The 18,679-nt window shown below is 42.6% G+C and overlaps 1 protein-coding gene and 1 pseudogene across 11 annotated transcripts in view; one reads left to right on the top strand and one right to left on the bottom strand.

The window, feature by feature from the left end:
* mof (males absent on the first) overlaps positions 1-772 on the bottom strand; it is a 510,758-nt gene extending 509,986 nt beyond the window's left edge. For all 11 annotated transcript variants that reach the window (XM_070081501.1, XM_070081496.1, XM_070081489.1 and 8 more), the window contains exon 1: positions 543-772. In XM_070081501.1, coding sequence (XP_069937602.1) covers positions 543-750 — 208 coding nt within the window. In that variant the 5' untranslated portion in view covers positions 751-772. The remainder of the gene's footprint in view (positions 1-542) is intronic.
* Positions 773-1,776: 1,004 nt separating this feature from the next.
* On the top strand, positions 1,777-7,374 carry LOC138855538 (zinc finger MYM-type protein 1-like; annotated as a pseudogene).
* Positions 7,375-18,679: the final 11,305 nt, after the last annotated feature.

The following is an 18,679-nucleotide window of genomic DNA, read 5'->3' as shown; positions in this document are numbered from 1 at the left end:
TTACTGTTGCTGATTACCATAACCCCCAAGTCGTTTTTGCAATCTGTATGGGTAAGTTCTACATTATTTACCTGGAGTTTACCTGGAGAGAGTTTCGGGATAAGTACTAGGGTTATGGACACTCCCGAGCTTCAGAACCTTTATGCACAAGAAATATTATTGCCTGGGTTTGAATCGCTTGTTTATACAAGAAGTAAATGGCAGAGATCCACTAAATAGTTAACCTCATCATTCACCAGATTAAATTTCATAGTCTATAGTAAAAGCTAAATGCATTATGTAGGCGAAATTGTCCATTCTTAGTATGATAAGATAATCAAAGAGAAGCCCTAAACTCGTAGGAGTCATACAGAGCCTGGAAGATTATTATTATAATAAAAAAAGAAGCGCTAAGCCACAAGGGCTATACAGCAGAGCCTGGAAGAATATAAGCCTTTCAGGCTCGATTTAAGGAATTGGGACACAGGTCAGATTCCTTAGATCAAGAGCACCTCATCAGCATCAAGGAACCTAGTTGAAGACATTCTCGAGTTTTAACTTACGCCAGGTATCGTCTGCGCGGCGAACCATGTATTGTTCCCCGATGTTTAGTTTGATGTCGTCCCCATCATTCTTGCCATCTTCTCTCTCCTCTCGCTTCTTATCTCCATCTGTCACAATTATCGGTTCATTCTCCTTGTCTGCCCCCGTGGAGTCCACATCATTCTTGTTAACGTCGGGTTTAGCTTCCTTGTCCGCCATTTCTCTCATTTGTTTACAGTGTCAGAGTGAGGCTACAAGCCTAGTAATAATCTTCTCCCGCCAGCCACTACATGCCTATACCAACTCCAAAATTATAATAATAGCTACCATTTTCAAGTTAAAATATATTAAATAACGAGTATTATGTCTGATTTTACGTCTGAATTTTTTCGGTGGGTTATCATAGGAATTTTACACTATAACAATAAAAATAATTATTTATGAGAGTAATACAAATAACCCGGGCTACAGAAAGGGAGGGGAATGATTTTCTATTTTTTAGCTAACATACGTGTAAATTTTACCTTATTCCTTGTAATGACCCTCGTATTGTAGATAGTCTTAATGACCTTGGTGTAGCAGATAGTCTTTTTAGTATGATAATAAGATGTTATCTTCATTGTAGAATAATAAGAAAATATTATAACCTTTATACTATAATAATAAGGTAAAAGGACCCCAATGGAAATAAGTCACTCTGTCTGACTTTTTTGGGTTATCCTAGGTTCTCTACACATATGCTGCTATGTATGATAATTCTATGTAACTGTATTTGTGTATACCTGAATAAACTTACTTACTTACTTACTTACTTACACGCGTCGGACCGAAACGTCGTCGTAAGCTCCTCTCTTCTGTGCGGGTTATTTGTGTATCATTCCAGTCACGGTATTGTGCCTTTTTTTTATTATGTATGAGAGTATAGTTATACCAATGCTCGCATATGGGTGTACTAACCTAATTGTGGCTGCAGGTAGTGGCGTCGTAAGGGGGTAGGGGGGTGCCGACCTCCCCGGGTGCCACCCTCAAGGGGGGGTGACACCATAGAGCCACTAACGAAGGTGACACCAATGCCCATAACAGTGCTGCAACAACATAAGAAAAAATCCATTGTTTTTATATAGCCTATTATATGATTACAGAGTACAAATAGGCCTATATAGGAAAAATCAATGACGCTATATGATAAACTACGATAAATCCATAATTTTAGTTATGATATTTTAGAAAACCCTTAATGGTCCTGGCATCACTATGGCCGATAATGACCAGAGTTCATCAAATGATCTTAGTCATGATCCTACTGATAATACTGATGTCGATTCTGACTCTAACAATGGTAATATAAGCGAGAGGAATGAAGGGAATGAGAGTCTGAGAGAGTTGGCATCGATGTACGATGTTTCTTCTTGGAAAATACCAGTTCCAGACCATTCCAGGATTGAAATCATCAAAAGAGGTAGTTATGTTCATTGGAACAAGGATGGCCCTTTTCCTGTTACAAAGAGGAAAATTGCAAAAGGCGATGAACCGGGTACTCTAAACCCAACAAACTTCCATAATAATCATACCTCCTTCAAAAACCATACTTATTACAATGATTCTAAACTTCGTACACTGAAACGTACTGCTCGCAGACTAGGCCTAGCCTATAGAAAACATCGTACCCCTGGAATGCTGAGGCTCTTCCAAACTGCCCTTGCTGCTGCCAGAGAGCGTATGACAGAGCTGAGGCAAACAGACTGGGAAAAATTTGTCAACGGTCTTAATGCTCACACCCCACTTAGCCGGGCATGGAAGGACATAAATAGAATTAAGGGTAACCGAACTGGGCAGATCGCGCACCCTCATCCCTTGCATAGGGCGAATGAGTTAGTCAGTGCTTGGGCTGCTACATCTAGCTATGACAATCTCCTCAGTACCACACAAGCAAAATTAAATGACAAATATGATGCAAGGGAGAGACTTGTTTGCTTTATGCTCAGTAAGGCAGATGATTGCAACATTCCTTTCACTAATTATGAACTTGATGCAGCGCTAACTAAGGGCAACTCCACGTCGCCTGGTGAGGATGGTATTACTTACAACATACTCAGATTGCTGTGTCGAGTACCAGGTAATCCATTACTTGAATTATATAACATGAGCTATGTAACTGGGGAGCTCCCTCAATCTTGGACCAACAGCCTCATCATTCCAATTCCTAAGCCCAATCAACAAAATGCATTTCGGCCAATATCTCTTATTAGCTGCTTGTGTAAAACATTTGAGAGAATGATTCTTAATCGTCTCATGTACAGAATCAAACAATTTTTGTCTCCCCGGTTACATGGTTTCATGCATGGAAGGAGCGTGCATCATTGCATAGCCACCGTTCTCACCCTGCACACTGACAGCTCCTACACTACCTTCCTTGACCTTAAATCCGCTTTCGATGTAGCCAACCGACATGTAATAATTAGTGAACTTGCCAGAATGGATGTTGGAGGATGGCCTCTCCGCTGGATTAAAGGCTACCTGTCCAACAGAAAATCGTCTGTGTTGTTCCAGGGACATAGAAGTGTAACTAAAGACTTTGAATTAGGAACCCCACAGGGAGGTGTGCTCAGTCCCACACTGTTCAATATTCTAATTAATGCATTACTTAATGCTATGCCTAGTCAGCCCCATAATTATGTGATTAGTTTTGCTGATGATATAATGATTCACACCACCGGATTCTCCAACACCCAAAACATTCTTAATCATGTACTAGCCTCGTGTCAGGACCTGGGGTTGATAATCTCTACTGATAAAACAAAGATACTCAATAGGCGTCCTCCTCGACAGAGAGGCACAGTTCGTCAGATCCAATTGCATGATGGGTCTCTTCTAGAATATGTAAGCAGATACAGGTATCTAGGCTTTGAGGTTCCATTACTTGGACCTGTTGTAACAAGACTTTGTCGCCAATACAAAGAACGACTAAGAGCACTTAGAGTTGTGGCAGGGCTTCACCCCAGGTATGGTGCTAATGTTAAAATTGTGAAAATGATGTATCTTGCTTATATTAGATCATTGGTTGATTAAGCTGCGCCACTACTTGCTCTTGTGTCTGACTGGAAGCTTGGAGGGCTGGAAAAACTGCAGAACGAAGCAATGAGGATCATCCTAGGATGCCCTCGTACTGCCAAAATTTTAAATATGCAAAAAGAACTTGATATTCCAAGCATCAGAGATCGTGTTACTGAAAGAAATATCCTAATTGGGGTTAATATGCTCAGGCAAGCTCATTCAAACCCCTGCACAGAAGCCCTCCAAACTTTCCTCAGCACTGGTGAACACTCCTCCAGATGGATCGAAAAGACTGGAACCGACCTCCGCATGAATCAGATACATGATCTATGTCAAGTAAGGCAACAGCGGCACTTCTCCGCTCCATGGAATATTACCCCATTCCAAACTACCATTCCTCCATTTCCCCCCAAACTACTTCTTAAATCACAACCAAAACTTCGCCTTGAAGCCAAACATGAGGCCTTAAGCTGTATTGATAATTTAGTCACACAGCACACACTCTCGCAAATTATTTACGTTGATGGTTCTGTTCACCAATCCACTGGTGCAGCTGGTAGTGCTGCTGTTGTCGTACAGAGTGATGGCTCTCTTAAAGAAATTGGAGCACGCATCAATAATTGGGCCTCTACCCTTCAGACAGAACTGTTTGCCATACTCCTTGCACTGAAATGCATCTATGTATCAAAGATTGACAGTTTAATTGTAACTGATTCTCTGTCATCCATAAATGCTCTCAACTCATTAAGCATAAATTGTGGCATGCTTGTGTCAGAAGCCAGACACAGGTATGGTAGGATTGTGGACAGTGGAGTCAGAGTGCACATGCTGTGGATTCCATCTCACATTGGTCTTCAGATGCATGATAGAACTGATAAATTGGCTAAGCTGTATGCTTTCAAAGAGGGAGTAGATTACAATCTTGGCTTGTCAGGTAGTAGTTTGAAAACAATAATACGAAAAGAACTTCAGCTGAATTTTATGGACTTAAGGCTCAGGGAGATTGACACCAGTGAGTCCATCTATCATCATTCTATCATGCAGGAGGAGCCACATGTCTATGGTGCATCCAACAAAATAAGCAGACTCTTGGATGTCACTACCGCCCGGCTCCGGCTGGGTTATAAGTATCTTTGGCAGGTTAAATCACCACCACCAGATGTAGACCAAACGAAATGTAAACTTTGCCAGATGGATTATTGTCACACCCTGCGTCATTATGTACTGGAGTGCGATAAAATTAATTAATTTAGAAACAACTCACTCAGAAGTGTTCAAGAAATGGCTAAGTATTTTATCCACAGTGGTATATTACAGACCATTCTGGAGAAATACCCTGACTTTGCTAGCTGTAAATAAAGCATTACCACATATGTGCATGTGTGTGTGTGTGTGTGTGTGTGTGTACTCACCTAGTTGTACTCACCTAGTTGAGGTTGCGGGGGTCGAGTCCGAGCTCCTGGCCCCGCCTCTTCACTGATCGCTACTGTGTGTGTGTGTGTGTGTGTGTGTGTGTTTGTGTGTATGTGTATGAGTGTGTGAGTGTGTGTGTGTGTGTGTGTGTGTGTGTGTGTGTGTGTGTGTGTGTGTGTGTGAGTATGAGTGTGTGTGTGTGTATGAGTGTGTGTGTGTGTATGAGTGTGTGTGCGTGTGTGTGTATGAGTTTGTGTATGTGTGTGTGTGTGTGTGTGTGTGTGTGTGTGTGTGTGTGTGTGTGTGTGTGTGTGTGTGTGTTTATGTGTGTGTGTGTATGAATTTGTATGTGTGTGTGTGTGTGAGAGAGAGAGAGAGAGGCTCAGCAATCAACATTTGCACCAATAACTCACTACAGTTGTGACCGGGTGTGGAAGTGTGAATTGCTAATTACTCTAAAATTTGTTCATGATTGCAGCCATGTATACACGTAAGTAACCATTCTTACAGTATTCATTACCTTTGTAACTTGTGAGTTCATTACCTTTGTAACTTGTGAGTTCATTACCTTGTACCTAGTTCAGCCATCAAAACTTTGGAGCCCGGTCCCTGGACCCATTGTGTACCTCTGTAATCTGTAAATACCTTTGTAACTTGTCAAGATTGTGACTAGACCTACCTGGAGTTCATTACCTTTGTAAATTGTGAGTTCATTACCTCCGTAACTTGCTCAGCTATCAAAACTTTGAGGCCCAGTCCCTGGACCCATTATGTACCTCTGTAATCTTTTGACTACCGCCCACAGGATGGGTATGGGGTGCATAATAAACATCTTAAACTAAACTAAACATCAGCTTATTAAAGAATGGTTCTACAAACAGATGATGAATGGTGAGAAAGTTTTGTGATCATGGATGGTGTACTCGCCAGTCAGTGGGAAATTATACTGTTACTGCTGTAGATTGTTTACCTCTAGTGTTACAAGTATAACATCAAAGTTTGTGACTGGGTTTCAAATATAGTAAGTAAGTAAGTTTATTCAGGTATACACAAATACAGTTACATAGAATTATCATACATAGCAGCATATGTGTAGAGAACCTGGGATAACCCAAAAAAGTCAGACAGAGTGACTTATTTCCATTGGTGGAAACTGAATCCAAAAGTACACAATCATGAAACTTCTGATGAGCACCTACATTGCCTCGAGAATTCGAAAGCAACGGCAGCCGGTCTAAGGGTGAACAAAACCATAGATGCAGAAATGACTGTTTCATTGGAAATCCAGAAGAAAAGGCGGTAGGAAATATTGTACAGGTTGCGCGACATTACACTGTTTCTGTCTAAACAGAACTTAGCATTTCGTGGTCACAGGGAGGACGAATTCTCATCAAATAGAGGAAACTCTTGAGATGGTTGAATTGATGGCTAGGTATGATCCTGTGCTAAAAGAGCACCTAATGAGACTGAAGTGCAGCTCAAGTGAACACAGGTCATCAGTTTCGTATCTCTCACCATCAACTCAAAATGAGTTTTTAAGTGTTCTGGCAAATCGAGTCAAAGAGAAGCTTGTTACTGATATCAAGACAGCTGTTTACTACAGCGTTATGTTTGACAGTACACCTGATGTGTCACACACTGACCAAATGCCAGAAGTTATCAAGTATGTGTTATTAGGTACCAAGAGTTCTTGTTTTTTCCCTTTGATGGGCAAAAAAGTTGCTGATATCAGTTTTGATATCCTGAAAAAGCTGGAAAGTGATGGACTGGACTTCATGCTGTGCAGTGCTAGGATATGATAATGCTGCCACCATGGCTGGGGTCCATGGAGGTGTACAAGCTATTCTCAAGGAAAAGAACAAGGAGGCAATTTTCAGTGGTTGTGTGAACCATTCATTGAACTTGTGTGGTCAGCATTCTTTTGCCTAGAATTCATCATATGTGAAAATTTTTGGCAGTCTTGAGTCAGCGTATACATTATTTGCCTCCTCCACCCATCAATGGGATGTATTAATGGTCCATACTGTAGTCTCTTTGAAAAGATTATCAACAACAAGATGGAGTTTTCATTACAATGCAGTGAAACCAGTAGCGGAATCGTTCGAGAAATTTGTGGCAACGATTGAAGCTCTTTGCGATCCACTGAAAAATTTGGATACAAGAGGAGCAGCACAAGGTCTTCTCTCTGCTGTGTGCGATTTCACATTTTTGTGTTATCTGTATTTCTGGTGTGACATACTTCGGGAGGTTCAGCTTGCACAGCAGTACTTGCAGACTAAGGATTTAACTCTTGACAAAGTTGTGGTGAAGCTTGAGGCACTGCGATTATTTTTGTATGAAGGGCGAGATCGCATAGTGGAAAATTCAATACAACAGGCACTTTGAAATGTGAGGAGTATGGATTTCCAACAGAGAGAAGAATCAGGTTAAAGAAAAGGATGGCAGGGGAGCAGGCAAGAGATTCCGGACTCACTCTACAGGAAGAAAACAAGAGGGCGATGTTGTAGTTATCATAATGAACTCGAGATGCGATCAAAAGCAATCAGGGATGTGGCAGCCATGTTTGGCGTCATTCAAACAAAGAAGCTTGTGCAAGCTACTGAAGAATTGGAGGTGATGACTTCAAGACTCACAGTCTTCTATAATGAAATATGCAAGAATGAGCTCATGCTTGAAACACCAAGACTAAGGAGGCACCTGCAAGCTGCTGATGTTGATCTTGAAAAAGTTAAGCAATGGATTTTAGATTTGGCCACTGAAGTGGCTAGTTTATTGTGCACCCCATATCCATCCTGTGGACTGTAGCGCACGAGCATATGGATACACAAAAGGCCTAGGAACTAGTCCCCAAAAGGGTTAACAGGTGTACATCTTTCTTCTTTCAACATACCAGCCGTATCCCACCGAGGTGAGGTGGCCCAAAAGAAAAAACTGAAGTTTTTCCTTTTAAATTTAGTAATATATACAGGAGAAGGGGTTACTAGCCCCTTGCTCCCGGCATTTTAGTCGCCTCTTACGACACGCATGGCTTACAGAGGAAGAATTCTGTTCCACTTCCCCATGGAGATAAGAGGAAATAAACAAGAACAAGAATTAGAAAGAAAATAGAAGAAAACCCAGAGGGGTGTGTATATATATATATGCTTGTACATGTATGTGTAGTGTGACCTAAGTGTAAGTAGAAGTAGCAAGACTTACCTGTAATCTTGCATATTTATGAGACAGACAAAAGACACCAGCAATCCTACCATCATGTAAAACAATTACAGGCTTTCGTTTTACACTCACTTGGCGGGACGGTAGTACCTCCCTGGACGGTTGCTGTCTACCAACCTACTACCTAAAAAAGGTGTACATATGGGTTTATATCTACATATCTACAGTTCACTTATCTGTTACAAGCAAATTTAGGAAATTTGCTTAGTATATCTGGTATCTTATTTTCATTAATAAGATATCTTGACATGTCACATAGGTTATTATACTGTCTGTCTCTGTATTCCTCAATAAGTGGACAATTAAGCACATAGTGTTCAAGAGAGTGACCATATGCCTGATCACATAATTTACATTTAGTTTGATCATCATCTGTGTGTCTCCCAAACTGCCAGAAGTACTTGTAACCAAGCCTAAGCCTGGCCACTACAACATCAGTCAGTCTGTTCACATTGCAAGTTGCTCCATAATCATACTTATCTATGTTCATGTTATCATAGTGGGTTATAGATCTACTCAGACTTCTAACTGCATTCCTATAACAATCATTTTTGTTATTTACTTAACATTCATAGCTGAATGGGATTTCATTGAATCTCTTCCAACTTTCACACTCTGCTTGAGGTTGTTCCTTACTATATGTGTTTCTGTGTCTTCTTGTGAAAGGAGTTTCTCGAAGTTGAAGCTGATTAAAAACTATTTACGGTCCACAATGATTCAATCCAGAATCGGACCTGGCAGTGTTATCCACAGAAAATGGGTCACTTGACAGCATTGATTTTGATGATGCGATAGATGATTTTACAGGATTGAAGGCAAGGAAATGTAAGATCTGATTCATTGAGATGTTACCTGTACTCAAGGTCAAATCGGAACTAGTTTTTCTCTAATATTGCAATGTTTTTCTTTATTTTTCAATTTTTTTTTTTATTGTTGTGTTGAAGATGAATATATGTAGGATCTGTTGGCTGTACTCAAAGTGGTATTTGAGTTTATGTTTCCTCAATATTACTACGATTATTTATTTTATCATTAATAAAGTTGAGAAGTATTCTCCTGTTCGGTAAACATTAGTTACTGGTCATGCAGTAGTGACGAAACTGGAGTTTACTCCCCCCGTCCCCCCCGCCCTTGGATTTCATGAGGGTGACACCAAAGATGCTGCCCCGGGTGACACCAACCTTAGCAACGCCACTGGAATAATATTAGGAGAGAAGTAAATAATGAAAATGATTGTTATAGGAATGCAGTTAGAAGCCTGAGTAGATCTATAACCCACTATGATAACATGAACGTAGATAAGTATGTTTATGGAGCAACTTGCAATGTGAACAGACTGACTGATGTTGTAGTGGCCAGGCTTAGGCTTGGTTACAAGTACTTCTGGCAGTTTGGGAGACACACAGATGATGATCAAACTAAATGTAAATTATGTGATCAGGCATATGTGCTTAATTGTCCACTTATTGAGGAATACAGAGACAGACAGTATAATAACCTATGTGACATGTCAAGATATCTTATTAATGAAAATAAGATACCAGATATGCTAAGCAAATTTCCTAAATTTGCTTGTAACAGATAAGTGAACTATAGATATGTAGATATAAATCCATATGTATTCCTGTTAACCCTTTGGGGCCTAGTTCCTAGGCCTTTTGTGTATCCATATGCTCTCGCGCTACCGTCCACAGGATGGATATGGGGTGCACAATAAACTAGCCACTTCGGTGGCAAAATCTAAATCTAAAATCTGGGTACCGTACATCCAACGAAATAAGTAAACTCTTAGATGTCACTACCGCCCGGCACCAGCTGGGTTACCAGTATCTTTGACAAGTTAAATCATCACCACCAGATGTATACCAAACTAAATGTAAACTTTGCCAGATGAACAACTGTCACACCTTGCGTCAAGAAATGTCTAAGTATTTTATCCACAGTGGTATATTACAAATCTTTCTGGAAAATATCCTGACTTTGCCCACTGCAAAAAACGCATTACCACTTATTGTGTGTGTGTGTACTCACCTATTTGTACTCACCTATTTGTGGTTGCAGGGGTCGAGTCACAGCTCCTGGCCCCGCCTCTTCGCTGATTGCTACTAGGTCCTCTCTCTCCCTGCCCCATGAGCTCTATCATACCTCGCCTTAAAACTATGTATGGTTCCTGCCTCCACCACATCACTTTCTAGGCTATTCCATGGCCTGACTACTCTATGACTGAAGAAATACTTCCTAACATCCCTTTGATTCATCTGAGTCTTCAACTTCCAACTGTGACCTCTTGTGTCTGTGTCCCATCTCTGGAACATCCCGTCTTTGTCCACCTCGTCTATTCCGCGCAGTATTTTATATGTCGTTATCATGTCTCCCCTGACCCTCCTGGCCTCCAGTGTCGTCAGGCCGATTTCCCTCAACCTTTCTTCATAGGACAATCCCCGTAGCTCTGGGACTAGTCTTGTTGCAAACCTTTGCACTTTCTCTAATTTCTTGACGTGCTTGACTAGGTGTGGATTCCAAACTGGTGCTGCATACTCCAGTATGGGCCTGACGTAGATGGTGTACAGAGTCTTAAACGAATCCTTACTGAGGTATCGGAACGCTATCCGTAGGTTTGCCAGGCGCCCGTATGCTGCAGCAGTTATCTGATTGATGTGCGCCTCAGGAGATATGCTCGGTGTTATACTCACCCCCAGATCTTTTTCCTTGAGTGAGGTTTGCAGTCTTTGGCCATCTAAACTATATTGTGTCTGCGGTCTTCTTTGCCCTTCCCCAATCTTCATGACTTTGCATTTGGCAGGGTTAAATTCAAGGAGCCAGTTGCTGGACCAGGCTTGTAGCCTGTCCAGATCTCTTTGTAGTCCTGCCTGATCCTCGTCCGATTCGATTCTTCTCATTAACTTCACATCGTCTGCAAACAAGGACACTTCTGAGTCTATCCCTTCCGCTATGTCGTTCACGTATACCAAGAACAGCACAGGTCCTAGGACTGACCCCTGTGGAACCCCGCTTGTCACAGGCGCCCACTCTGACACCTCGTCGCGTATCATGACTCGTTGTTGCCTCCCTGTCAGATATTCTCTGATCCAGTGCAGTGCCTTTCCTGTTATGTGTGCCTGGTCCTCTAGCTTTTGCAGTAACCTCTTGTGAGGAACTGTGTCGAAAGCCTTCTTGCAGTCCAAAAATACGCAGTCGATCCACCCCTCTCTCTCTTGTCTTACTTCTGTCACCTTGTCATAAAACTCTAGTAGGTTTGTGACACAGGATTTTCCTTCCCTGAAACCGTGCTGGTTGTCAATTATACACTTGTTTCTTTCCAGGTGCCCCACCACTCTCCTCCTGATGATCTTCTCCATGACCTTGCATACTATACACGTTAGTGATACAGGTCTGTAGTTTAGTGCCTCATGTCTGTCTCCCTTTTTAAAAATTGGGACTACATTTGCCATTTTCCATACCTCAGGGAGTTGCCCAGTTTCAAATGATGTGTTGAAGATCTTTGTTAATGGCTCACACAATATCTCTGCTCCCTCTTTAAGGACCCATGGAGAGATGTTGTCTGGTCCCACCGCCTTTGAGGTGTCAAGTTCGCATAGCAGCTTCTTCACCTCCTCCTTGGTTATATATACCTCATCCATCACTTGCTGGTGTGCCCCCCTGTTCTGATTTCTTGGAGTCCTACTGGTTTCCACTGTAAATACCTCTTTAAATCTTGTGTTGAGCTCCTGACATACCTCTCGGTCGTTTCTTGTGAATTCCCCATCACCCTTCCTCAGTCTGATTACCTGGTCCTTGACTGTTGTTTTCCTCCTGATGTGGCTGTACAACAGCTTCGGGTCAGTCTTTACTTTTGATGCTACGTCATTTTCATATTGTCTCTGAGCCTCCCTTCTTATCTGTGCATATTCGTTTCTGGCTCTTCGGCTGATTTCTTTATTTTCCTGAGTTCTCTGTCGTCTGTACCTTTTCCATTCTCTAGTACACCTAGTTTTTGCCTCCCTACACCTTTGGGTGAACCAAGGACTCGTTCTGTTCTTCCCATTATTTCTGTTTCCCTTGGGAACAAACCTCTCCTCTGCCTCCTTGCATTTTGTTGCTACATAGTCCATCATTTCTTGTACTGGTTTTCCTGTCAGTTCCCTCTCCCACTGAATGTCTTGAAGGAAGTTCCTCATGCCTGAGTAGTTCCCCCTTTTGTAGTTTGGTTTTTCCCAGCCTATTCCTGCTACTCTCTCCACTTGGAGCTCAACTATGTAGTCGAAGCACAGAACCACATGATCACTAGCTCCCAGGGGCCTTTCATACATGATACCCTCGATGTCCGAACTACTCATGGTGAATACAAGGTCCAACCTTGCTGGGTCATCCTCTCCTCTCTCTCTGGTAGTGTCTCTAACATGTTGATGCATGAGGTTCTCCAGTACCACATCCATCATCTTGGCTCTCCATGTTTTGGGACCCCCATGGGGCTCCAGGTTTTCCCAGTCAATCTCCTTGTGATTGAAATCACCCATAACTAGTAACTTTGCTCCCCCCATGTGTGCTCTCCTGGCCACCTCGGCTAGTGTGTTGATCATTGCTCTGTTGCTCTCATCGTATTCTTCTCTTGGCCTCCTGCAGTTCTGTGGTGGGTTGTACATTACTGCAATTATCACCTTATGTCCCTCAGACTGGATTGTTCCTACTAAGTAGTCCCTTTCGCCCATGCCATCCATTCCTTCCATTTTCTCAAAACCCCACTGGTTTTTAATGAGCAGTGCAACTCCTCCTCCCCCTCTCCTCCCTCTGTCTTTCCTGAAGATTTGATATCCGGATGGAAAGATTGAATCTGTTATTATTCTGGTGAGTTTTGTTTCTGTGAGTGCTATTATGTCTGGGGATGTCTCTTTGATTCTTTCGTGCCACTCCTCATACTTGTTTGTTATTCCATCTGCATTTGTATACCACACCTTCAACTTCTTTTCTAAGACTGTGGTCTGGGAAGTATATTGGGGTTGGGGAAGTGGGAGACCTGGTAAGGAACTATGGGTTGTTGCTGTGGGGGTGAAGTTTGTAATGTAGTGGGTGGGGGCATTGGATGTGGCATGGGTGTTTTGATTTTGAGTGTTTGGTTGCACTGGGGTTGACCTGGTTGGGAGGCTTCTATAGAAAGTTGTGAGGGAGGCTGTATTAGATCTTCTTCCTGGGTCTGGGATCTCCTGTCTGTCTTCTCCATCCCCTCTCTTTCCTCCTTTCGCCTTTGTACCATCTCTCTCAGTTTCTTCCTTTCTTCTTGTGTTCTGTCGCGGTCGAGATACACCCTCCTGTATGCCGTCATGTCCCTTAATCGTGCTTTCTCCTGCAGTATCCTGGTCCGAGTCGCTTCTGCCTTGAAGGTCACTCTCACTGGCCGGGTTCTTTTTTTTACAAACCCCCCTATTCTCCGAAAATTTTCCAGCTGGGTCATATTGTCTTCTCCTATTGCTTTCATGATGCTTTCAATTGCTTTTCTTTCCCCTTGTTTTCTTGCTTCATATGTTTCCCCTTCGACTTCCTGGAGCCCATACACAAAGACTGACCTCACCCTTTCATTCTCCCACTGCAAATCCCTGTGTATCCCCTCATTTAATTTGGTTTCCTCCACTGCAGCTTTCCTTTCATCAGTTTCACTGGCTAATGTACTTGGGCTCAGTGGCCTGTCATTTTCCCTTCTCGGCTTTCCTTGGGCTCTGTTGTTGTCTGTTAGGGCCTCCACATAAAGCTTAGCTCTTTCATTTGCTACAGTCTCCTCTGATAGAGCATCTCCATGCAGTTGTGCCCCTTCTTTCCCTACAGTCCCCTTATTTGTGGCTGAGGTAGCAGTCTCTGTTGTCAATCCCAAAATGTTCTTTAGTTCTTTAGGCTGTTTCAGATTTTTCAATTCCTCTTCTAAACTCTGTATCCTAGCTTCTGCTGCTTTGACATGCACCTCCCACTTCCTGCTTTCCATATCTATCCTTTCTTCCATTCTCATGCTAAGTTCTTCTAGTTTCTTTTCCCATTCATGATCCCTTTTTATGAGCTCTGCTGCCCAATCTTCCTTTGCATTTTCCTCCTCCTGTCCCTTGGTTTTTCTTGTTGCTCTCTGGCAACCCATTTTTGTTTTATCCTGATTGCCTCAGAGTGGGAAACCTATGTAGTTCTGTATGTTAGGTTAGTAGTGTGTATGTCAGAGTGTGGGGGGGGGGGGAAGTAGTGGAGGAACTGTGGCTATTTGGGAGCTGAGTGGGGAGGGGTGGGGAGGGTTTGGGGTGAACGGGGGAGGGGAGGGTGATCGAGGGAGGGGATGGATCAGGGGAAGTAGTGAGATGTCGGTGGTGAGGGGGGAGTGTATGTGTGTCTGGATATGTGTGTGTGTGTGTGTGTGTGTGTGTGTGTGTGTGTGTGTGTGTGTGTGTGTGAGTGTGTAATTTTGTGTGTAATTGTGTGTGGAATTATGTGTGGGTTTATTATGTACTGAAAGGTGAATTTCATATAACCTGTAGTTACCAGCAGTCGCAATATACAGAACGAGAAGCAATTATTACTACAGAAAAAGCGTCCTTCCTCCAAATTTACACCAGTGAACTATAGTGATAATATAGCATTTATTGTGGTGGAGACGGAAAAAAAAAAAAAAAAAAAAAAAAAAATAGAAAAGCCAGATACAGCGATTGATAAACAAGGAGGTCGACCGTTCGTCATTGTAGGAGCTGCCAGATATCACCGGCTCTTCAACACGCAAGTTATACTTTTGTATCAGTCAAATCACATATTACTCGGGTAGATAATTTCCAGTAGATCCTTCATGTGTTAGCTCAAATCACCGACCAGTATGTTTAAATAAGTGACCCACTGATCAGAGCAGATCGACTGGTCCGAACCCTTGACTGGTCCGAACCCTTGACTGGTCCGAACCCGGGACTGGTTTCAGACAGCTTCGTTGGACAATAAAGCAGACTGTAAACGGATGGGGTTGTAGGCGCCCTTATAAACACAAACATTAAAAATCAGGAACGTGACGGTAAGCTGTCCAATATACAAAAAGAGTTAGAAACAGAAATACAAATAGCTAGAGCTTCATTTAAGGTTATTAATATAATATTCAAGAGGTTGCTAGTAGAATTGCAGTAAATCAACCATTCAAATCATTATGAAGCTGTGTGTAGTCTGTGGTCAGTCAAACAAACGGGCTTCCACATGGATAAATTGTCATTTTTGTGGAAATTGGTGTCACGCCCCTTGTGCAGATATCCCAGAACTAGCTACAAGCAGTATTAAAACAGAGAAGTGTTTTTGGGTATGCCCAAATGAGGAAAATCTGTGGACTAAAATCACAAGGGTATTAAAAGAGGACAACATCAAAGCTGCTTTCATAGAAAACCTGGAAGCTTTCTACAACAGATGGGAACATAAAAAGTCTGGGCTGAATGGTACTGCCCTTGATACTGGCCATGTAGTCACAAACTGTAAGGCTGGAGGCGATGTCCTGGTAGTCAGTAAATGTGGGGCTGATAGTGCTGTCCGGGGAGACAGTAATGGTGAAGCTGGAGGTGCTGTCCTGGGAGACAGAAATGGTGAAGCTGGAGATACTGTCCTGGGAGACAGTAATGGTGAAGCTGGAGATTTTGTCCAGGTAGTCGGGAATTATACGCAGGAAGGAATACATATAAATGACCTCATAGGGGACAGGAGCCATAGTAGGGAAACAAGTGTAGTCAAAGATAAGATAAAACCAATATTGCAAACTAGAAATACCACAGGAAATAGCAAACAAGAGGACTCCAATAGCAATAGTGAGGATAAATTACCAAAAACAACTGGTGGGAGCTCCATTGTTGGTGCTAGGGAGGATAGAAGTAAGACAGGGAAACATGCACCAACAGGGAATACAGTCACAGAAACCCAAGGCAAGCGGAAACCAAGCCTGTGCACATACTATGCACTTGGTATCTGCTGGCATGGGAAATCTGGAAAAACAGATGGGACATGCAACTATGACCACCCTAGAAAATGCCATGCCCATATGACAACAGGAAAATGCAAACTCCCTTCCTGTAAGCTTTTTCACCCTGAAATGTGTACCTCTTCAGTACAGGAAAGACTGTGCTATAACTTAAATTGCCAGGCATACCATCTAAAGGGGACAAAAAGATACAAAACATCCAGGCCATGGGAAAACCTGGGTAGCCACAGCCACTCAAGAGGGAGAGGTTTTTTAGTGCCAGGAAGGAAAAAAAACTGGCAGGAAATGGCAGAAATCGTACACCAAATCCAGTCATTCCTGGAGTGGAACCACAGTCGATGGCCTCCACTCCAAACCAACAGATACAGATACTAATGCCGGAAAAAAAATCCCCCCCCAGTACCAACAATACCACCAGTCCGATAACATTGTTCTTTGCAAATATACAGGGTCTAAAGCCAGCAACAAACAACAAAATACCTTTCATCCGTGGACTGCTTGCAGAGGCAAAGGCAATGTTCGCGGCTTTCACTGAGACCCACATAAAGGATCACTTGGACAACGAAATATGGATCCCAGGTTACAACCTATACAGATGTGACAGAGTGAACAGGCAAAAGGGGGGGGTTGGCCTGTACATTGCAGAGTCACTTGTTTGCACAGAACTGCTTAATGCCTCAAATGACGTAGTGGAAGTTTTAGCAGTAAAGGTCGAGAACCAAAACCTAGTCATTGTGGTAGTCTACAAGCCTCCGGATGCAACATCCCAGCAATTCCAGGAACAGCTGTTAAAAATTGACCACTGTCTGGAAAATCTTCCAGCTCCTGCACCCAACATCTTGCTCCTGGGGGATTTCAGCTTAAGGCACCTAAAATGGAGGAATATAGCAAATAATATTGTTGCAGTAATAACACCAGGAGGCAGCTCTGATGAAAACTCACACTCACACGAGCTTTTAAATCTCTGCACAAAATTCAATTTAAACCAGCAAATAATAGAGCCTACTAGACTGGAGAATACACTAGACCTCATCTTCACTAACAATGATGATCTGATAAGAAATGTCACCATATCAAAAACAATATACTCAGATCACAACATAATTGAGGTTCAGACATGTATGCGTGGAGCCCCAGACCGACAAAATGAGACTAGTCACGAGGGAGCATTCACCAAATTCAACTTCAATAACAAAAACATAAAGTGGGACCAAGTAAACCAAGTCCTAACCGATATAAGCTGGGAAGATATACTAAGCAACACAGACCCAAACTTATGCCTAGAACAGATTAACTCGGTGGCACTCGATGTATGCACAAGGCTTATTCCTCTAAGAAAAAGGAGGAGTAGATGTAAAATAGAAAGAGACAGGCGCTCCCTTTACAGGCGACGGAAAAGAATAACAGAGCGGCTAAAAGAGGTCAATATATCTGAAATGCGCAGGGAGACACAGGTCAGAGAAATAGCAAGCATCGAACTTAAGCTAAAAGAATCCTTTAGGAGTCAGGAATCGCGGGAAGAACTAAAAGCCATAAATGAAATCGAAAGAAACCCAAAGTATTTCTTCTCCTATGCCAAATCAAAATCGAGAACAACGTCCAGTATTGGGCCCCTACTTAAACAAGATGGGTCCTACACAGATGACAGCAAGGAAATGAGTGAGCTACTCAAGTCCCAATATGACTCAGTTTTTAGCAAGCCGCTAACCAGACTGAGAGTCGAAGATCAAAATGAATTTTTTATGAGAGAGCCACAAAATTTGATTAACACAAGCCTATCCGATGTTATCCTGACGCCAAATGACTTCGAACAGGCGATAAATGACATGCCCATGCACTGTGCCCCAGGGCCAGACTCATGGAACTCTGTGTTCATCAAGAACTGCAAGAAGCCCCTATCACGAGCCTTTTCCATCCTATGGAGAGGGAGCATGGACACGGGGGTCGTCCCTCAGTTACTAAAAACAACAGACATAGCCCCACTCCACAAAGGGGGCAGTAAAGCAACAGCAAAGAACTACAGACCAATAGCACTAACATCCCATATCATAAAAATCTTTGAAAGGGTCCTAAGAAGCAAGATCACCACCCATCTAGAAACCCATCAGTTACACAACCCAGGGCAACATGGGTTTAGAACAGGTCGCTCCTGTCTGTCTCAACTACTGGATCACTACGACAAGGTCCTAAATGCACTAGAAGACAAAAAGAATGCAGATGTAATATATACAGACTTTGCAAAAGCCTTCGACAAGTGTGACCATGGCGTAATAGCGCACAAAATGCGCGCTAAAGGAATAACAGGAAAAGTCGGTCGATGGATCTATAATTTCCTCACTAACAGAACACAGAGAGTAGTCGTCAACAGAGTAAAGTCCGAGGCAGCTACGGTGAAAAGCTCTGTTCCACAAGGCACAGTACTAGCTCCCATCTTGTTCCTCATCCTCATATCCGACATAGACAAGGATGTCAGCCACAGCACCGTGTCTTCCTTTGCAGATGACACCC

The sequence above is a fragment of the Cherax quadricarinatus genome, chromosome 6 (assembly GCF_038502225.1).
Source record: "Cherax quadricarinatus isolate ZL_2023a chromosome 6, ASM3850222v1, whole genome shotgun sequence".
NCBI classification, from domain to species: Eukaryota; Metazoa; Arthropoda; class Malacostraca; order Decapoda; family Parastacidae; genus Cherax; species Cherax quadricarinatus.
Note: the sequence above shows the minus strand (reverse complement) of the source record. Positions and strands in the feature narration are given on the sequence as shown.